This window comes from Pleurotus ostreatus, assembly GCF_014466165.1.
Source record: "Pleurotus ostreatus strain PC9 chromosome Unknown scaffold_9, whole genome shotgun sequence".
Classification (NCBI taxonomy): domain Eukaryota; kingdom Fungi; phylum Basidiomycota; class Agaricomycetes; order Agaricales; family Pleurotaceae; genus Pleurotus; species Pleurotus ostreatus.
This window is the reverse complement of record NW_023503164.1, coordinates 935,341-942,400: the sequence shown is the minus strand read 5'-3', so window position 1 is coordinate 942,400 and position 7,060 is coordinate 935,341. Positions and strand designations below refer to the sequence as shown.

The 7,060-nt window shown below is 50.9% G+C and overlaps 1 protein-coding gene across 1 annotated transcript; it reads left to right on the top strand.

The window, feature by feature from the left end:
* Positions 1-245: 245 nt before the first annotated feature.
* Positions 246-518, top strand: PC9H_011481 (uncharacterized protein; the record flags this gene model as incomplete). Its single annotated transcript, XM_036780965.1, has 2 exons — positions 246-299; positions 357-518. 2 exons carry the CDS (start codon positions 246-248, stop codon positions 516-518), a joined length of 216 nt encoding a protein of 71 aa, XP_036626820.1.
* Between the last annotated feature and the right edge of the window lie 6,542 nt (positions 519-7,060).

The following is a 7,060-nucleotide window of genomic DNA, read 5'->3' as shown; positions in this document are numbered from 1 at the left end:
CTACTGAGCCGGACGGTGCTGATCGAGTACCTTCATGGTGGAGAGTTGAAAGGAAACATTGCCGGATGGATTATAATCAGCTTGATTCGACGACGCGAGTGTGCCATCGATGGCATCGATCTGATAATTTGATTGATAAGTCCCGTGCCGACCTGCCCTAAAGATCAGCAGTGCGATACCATACCTTCGTGACTCCCATCCAAAAATTTCATCCTTGCTCAATCTCTCTCATCTCCTCCACCAAAATGTCGTCTGCTGGCACCATCTGGACCATCCCCCAACAGGCAAAGGGCAAGCTCGTACGTCTGATCTATGCGAATCGAATCCGGTTGCTCATCGATTTGTTTGGTTTGTAGGTTAGAGCTGTTGCTACCTTCGCCGGGATCAACTTTGAGCTCCCAGCCTCGTACACCCACTTCGAGACCAACAAGCAGCCCGAGTTCCTCGCTAAGTTCCCTCACGGGAAAATCCCGGCCTGGGAGGGCGCCGATGGCTTTTTTTGGTCTCTGGGTGGCTAGTGTTCATCACTGCCCGAGTTTCTGAGCCTGTATAAACTACCAACCCTACTGCAGATCCGGCAGCAAGGACCGTGTTCGACCACAAGACATTTTCGGCCGTTAGGGGTTCGACGGTAGGTACGGGCACCATAGGAACGTCGTCTAGACTGCCAAGAGTAACTGGATGCGAGTTGACACAGCGTGCAAGATGGGATAATGTAGGGTAGATTATATGAGAACTACGTGAGAACTATCCCTGATAATAAATACATATTGCTACTTACATTAGGCAAAGAATAGATAATGTAACACATATATATTCTCTCAATCAATATGCGAGTATAATGGCAAACAAAGACAATCCTTATCTTGAGAATATCTGATCCCAGGATAGCATAATTACTCCGTAATGATTGAATATTGCTTGCTTATTATCTTTGTGAGTTGTGAGTAAGCAAATAATATAAGTCCTTGTTTACTCAATATTGAGCGTCTATTAGCGCTTTCATTATGGAATCAATACTCTTTGTAGTGTTTGGGATTTGATTGAATAATGCATATGCTATTCATTGGCTATTTATTGTATATTCCCTTTGTTAATTTCCGTTCATTATATTATCTTGGAGATCAAGTATTTATCAGAAATTCAATCAGCTAAGTATTGGGTAGTTTAGTCAGCATTACCCCTCCATTATCCGGCACAATAGTTGATTATTATGAGTTATCAGAGAACCCCATAATGTATGGTGTATTGATCTTATACTTTCCAGTGCAAATATGTCACAATTATATGATCGTTATTCGAACACAATATGCAAGAAATACACTATGAAAATATGTAGGTAATATGTGATAGTAATATGTGAGTAGTATGCTATAGTAATACACGAGATATATCTGAATAGTTGGACAGCAAACATGTCATTAGTATTCGGGAAATAATCCTACGGAGAGCCACTGAGTGGCGACCGGAGAGCAATGTGGCTTATACCCATATAAGGGCATAAGTCAGGACACCTTCCAAATCAAGGCATAGGCCTTTCTCCCAGTTGTGTTCAAATGCACTCATTCCTCTAAATACTTTGTACTTGAAGGCCTCTCAAATCGGACATTTCTGTAAGGGAACACTCGTGTACATGACACTGACCCACGGGTCTGAGCTGAGTCTAGGTTGAGTCTGACTCAACTCTGACTGAACTCTGAGATTCTGAGTAGAGTCTAAGTAGAGTCTGTATGAGTCTGACTGGACTCTGACTGGACTCTGGGACTCTGACTACACTCCGAGCAGAGTCTATCTGAGTTGAGTGAGCGTCCACTCAGACTACGGTTGGACTCCACTCATCCAGAGTCAGTTTAGACTCTATCTAGATTGAACCCAAAACTCTATCAAGAATTCAGATAGATTACACTTGTCCTGAATGACTCTGTGTGTTAATTCACAATCAAATAGTTCAATAAGTCATGTATGAAGTGGTGATTTGAAGTTCTGGTAAATTATTAAACAATTTAAATGCTACTCAGAGTAGTACACTAAATAGACGCAGATTGGATTAGTGGGAGTAAGTTATATAAACTCTTAATCTTACAATCTGATAATATTATGCACCCATTCCAAAGAACACTGAGACTCAGATAGACTCAGACAAGAGTCATTACAAATGCAATTGAACTTGTGATTTGAACAATAGGAATCTACTAATGTACACATGCTTCAGAAGAGAGTCAACAGTTGTGTAATGACCTCTAACTTACTCTATAGAAAGAAAAAATAACAATATCTGTGATTGATTTGATATTAGAAGGCTCCATTGCCGAGTAATATGAGAATCAAAATCAGTATAAATTCAACTCAGACTCTTAGCCCAACTTGCCAAGATTGCCACATTTTATATGGCTGAACTCTGACCTGGCTCTCACTAGACTATGCTTAGACTCCAGCTCCACTCCAGCTCCACTCTGAGTAACTCTGGTAGCTTAAACCTATCAGAGTGAACCTGGATTTGGATGGAGTCCAACTTGAGTGCAGTCTGAGTCTGGATCAACTCTGAAACTCCAGGTAGAGTCTATATAGAGTCCATTCCACTCCAGATGGTTTTGGCCTGTGAAACATGTCAACTCTGACCTGACTCTGACCCGACTCTGACTTGACTCTCATCTGAGTCCAGAACTCTGACTGGACTCCAACTAGAGTCCATCCTTAACCCGTGGGTCAGTGTCATGTTCTTGACACGGGTATTGTAAGGGGACACTCCTATTTTCTCCTATTCCCCTGTCCCGCTCCCTTCCTCCTTGTTCCTTTCTCCCTTCCTTCATCCCACGGACCATTACTTATATTCCTTTTATTCCCTTTCCTTCCCTCTCGCCCCCTTACCTTTCCGCTTCCCTTCCGCTTCCTCCTTTCGCATCTGAGCTACGTCCGGTGACTCCGAAGTCTTCCCGCACTTCGGACTCGCCTCAGACACTTCGGACGCTTCGGACTCGCTCGGACCCGTAGATACACTTTGGGGCTTGTCCGGGCTACCTCCATCCTCCTCTCCCACTTCGTTATTCCTTGTTCCCACTTCCCCAGGTCGCCGGCACGACTCCTGTACATTCCCCTTCCACTTCATTATCACATGCCCCCTCGTACCTTGTGATACTCGTTCATACCTGTGGCTGATGTACTGTACAGTTACATACCCTTCATTTCTCTCACACTACTACAGTATATACTTCGCTTCCTAGCATGGAGAATCCTTATCCTGTTCTCTTTGGATTCTCCCTCTGCTAGGCTTGCACTGTGCGGCCATCTTGAGGTTGCCCTTACAGCAGAACAGGATCTCCCATCCTGGCACCAGAGCCCTACGGAAAACGTCCTGCGCCACTCCAGACTCGTTCTCGACGTCTCTCCGGTTTTGCGGACATTCCGGACGCTCTCCTGCTACTCCCACCCACCTCTGAGGACCCAAGGAACTCCATCCCTCGCTCCCCTGACGACTCCGAAATGCCGGGCGCTTCCAGCCAGATCCTGCCATCCGAGCCAGTCGCTTCAGGACCGGACTCCGAGACTTTGCAGACCTTGTGGGCTCAGACGTACGAACACCAAACCCAAATCAGTTCCATCCAGGATACACTCGCCTGAATTGAAGGACTCCTCCTAACACCCCGTCCGACTACTCCGAAAACGACTCCGGACTCCGAGCTGAGGGGCACCGAAGCCTCCCAGCACGCCCCGAGTCGATCCGAAAACACCCCACGTTCCCGCTTGAAGCCCGCCTCTCCCCCAATCTTCGACGGAAACCGCAAGGATGGTTGCGCGTTCTACAATGCGTGCTCCATCTACTTCCAGCTCTGTCCGGACCACTTTCCGACCGAGCAGGCCAAAATCCTCTGGTGTCTCTCCTTCTTCCAGAAGGATCGAGCTAAGGAGTACGCGGACATGGTGCTCTGGAGTCCGAAGGATCCATACTTTGCGTCCTGGGCCACCTTCGCAACCGAGTTCCGGACTCGCTTCCTTCCGGATCGGGAACGCAAAGCCGCCATGCTAAAACTGGAGTCCACCTGGTACCACCAAGGGCGTCGGACTTTCCAGGAGTACCTTGACGAGTTCCGGGACCTTGTAGACCAGTCTGGATACACCAAGGGCTCCAACATCACGATGAAGTTCTGTCGTGGATTGGACTCCATCATCCAGAGCCACGTCACCGAGTCCGCAGACTGTCCAGACGAGGATGACTTCGAAGGATGGTACAAGGCAGCGCAGCAGGTTGCTGACAACCATGCTGCCAACCAGTCCTTCCACTTTGGCGTGCACTCCGGAAACTCCGGACACTCCGGATCCCTTGTCCGACCAGCAGCCAGCTCCGGAGTCGCTCGGACTCCTGCGGGTGTACTCCCCGCGCCTCGGACTCAGCTCCCGCCTCTGCAACCCCGTTTCCAACCTCCGCCTCCTCCGAAGGCTCTCTCACCCGGCATCCCCATGGACGTCGACCACACCCGCTCCCGGCCCGCCGCTTCGCAGCTCTGCTACCGATGCGGCAAGCCCGGCCACATGTCCCGCGAGTGCCCACTTCGGTACGACGTCCGGTTCATGACCACCGAGGAGCAGATGTCCGCCATCGAAGATCTCCTGACCGCGGCCGATGTTGTAGAAAGTGCGGGGACCTCGGAAGGAATAGACGATGAGGGAATGGCCCCGGTTGAGGAATCGGACATGGCGGATTTTGTCCGGACCAACGAGTGATCAGTGCGACCTCGTTGGTAAATAACCGATTTGCTTGTCTTAGCGTAGACGAAATAGACGATTCCAATCACTCCGATGATTCGTCCGACGTTAAGCAAGCAACTCCGGTTACAATCCGCACACTCCAAAGGTTTCGCCCGCAGTGGGAACGGCGGCTACCCAGTAGCTATAAGATCTCCGCGCTGCCTGGCAAACTTTTGCTAGATATACCCGTTGAAGTGCAGAGCACAGATACACAGCACAGATGCACCCTGCAGGCCCTGGTGGACTGCGGAGCCACCGGAGTCTTCATGCATCCGCGCTTCGTTGATGCTCATGGTTTCACCCGACGCAGGCTGTCCGCTCCGATCCCGGTCTTCAATGTCGACGGATCACCAAACGAAAATGGATCCATCTCCGAAGTCGTGGACCTTGTACTCCGGTTCAAGGATCACACGGAACGGATGCTGTTCGTGGTCACTAACATCAGACGCCAGGACATCATCCTCGGATACACCTGGCTTCGGAAGCACAACCCCGAGATCGACTGGCAGACAAAGGAGGTGACCATGAGCCGCTGTCCGTCCGGATGCGACACCTGTCGGAAGGAGTTCCGCCATGACAAGCTGACCCGATGCAAGGAGTCTGTACGACTCTGGGAGTGTCGTACGGGTCCGATGCCAATGGTCGAGGAACTGCACTCGGACGATCTCCCGCAGCTTCAGGACTGCGAGGACGAGGACGAGGACGATGAGGCCACAACTCCGGACGACTCCGGACTCGAGAGGGGTGACCGTATCTTCGTGACTATTCCTCCTCCGACTCCGGAGTACCTTCGGAGTCTTCGGGAAGAACATATCCGGGCTTTGGAGACAGTCTCGCAGCGCCTTGCATTGGCTTTCCAGCGCAACAAACCCCACGATCCTCGGAACAGCGCAGTCCCGGACTTCCTCCAGGAATTCGAGGACGTCTTCGCAAAGGAGTCCTTTGATGAACTGCCCATGCCGCGTCCGTGGGACCATGCCATTGAGCTACTGGCCGGAGCGGAACCAACCTCTACCAAGTGCTACCCGCTGTCCCCAGCGGAGCAGAAACAGCTGGACGAATTCCTGGAAGAAAATCTCCGGACTGGTCGGATCCGCCCCAGCAAGTCGCCCATGGCTGCCCCGGTGTTCTTTGTTAAGAAGAAGGATGGATCGCTCCGCTTGGTCCAGGACTACCGGAAGCTCAACAACATGACGGTCAAGAATTGGTACCCACTTCCGCTCATCTCGGACTTGGTGGACAAACTCCGGAACACTCGCTACTTCTCCAAGCTTGACGTCCGGTGGGGTTTCAACAATGTCTGGATCAAGGAGGGTGACGAGTGGAAGGCCGCATTTCGGACTACGCGCGGACTCTTCGAACCGTTGGTAATGTTCTTTGGACTGACGAATAGCCCATCCACCTTCCAGACCATGATGAACGACCTCTTCCGGGAGCTCATTACAGAAGGTGTGGTCATTATCTATCTGGATGACATTCTGATCTACACCAAGACGCGCGAAGAGCATCGCCGGGTCCTCAGGCGTGTCCTAGAGATCCTCCAGCGGAACAAGCTCTTCCTCCGAGCGGACAAGTGCGATTTCGAGCAGACCAAGGTGGAGTATCTCGGGGTCGTCATCTCTGAGGGTAAGATCGAGATGGACCCCGTGAAGGTCTCCGGAGTTGCGGACTGGCCGACCCCTCGGACTCGGACTGAACTCCAATCCTTCCTCAGGTTCGTCAACTTCTACCGCCGCTTCATCAAGGACTACTCGCATATTGCCCGGCCTCTCTTCGACCTCACTTGCGCAAAGGAATGGCAGTGGAACGGCTCCGCTCAATCCGCATTTCTTCGGATCAAGGAGCTGATCACTTCGGAACCTGTTCTTGTCTTTCCGAAGGAGGATTGGCCGTACCGGGTTGAAGCGGACTCGTCGGACTACGCTACGGGTGCAGTCTTGTCACAGCTCGATCCGGATGATGGTAAATGGCATCCTGTTGCATTCTACTCTAAAAGTCTACAGGCTGCGGAGCGGAACTACGAAATACACGACAAGGAGATGCTTTCAATCATACGGGCGCTTGAAGAATGGCGGCACTACCTTGAAGGCGCAGAGACTCCATTCGAGATCTGGACGGACCACAAGAACCTGGAGTACTTCATCAAGGCCCAGAAGCTCAACTGTTGTCAAGCCCGCTGGTCGCTATACCTCTCCCGCTTCGACTTCACTCTCCAGCATCGTCCGGGTCAGACTATGGGTAAACCAGATGCTCTCTCGCGACACTCAGATCACTCGGATGGTAAGGATGACAACAAGGATGTAGTGATGCTCAAGCC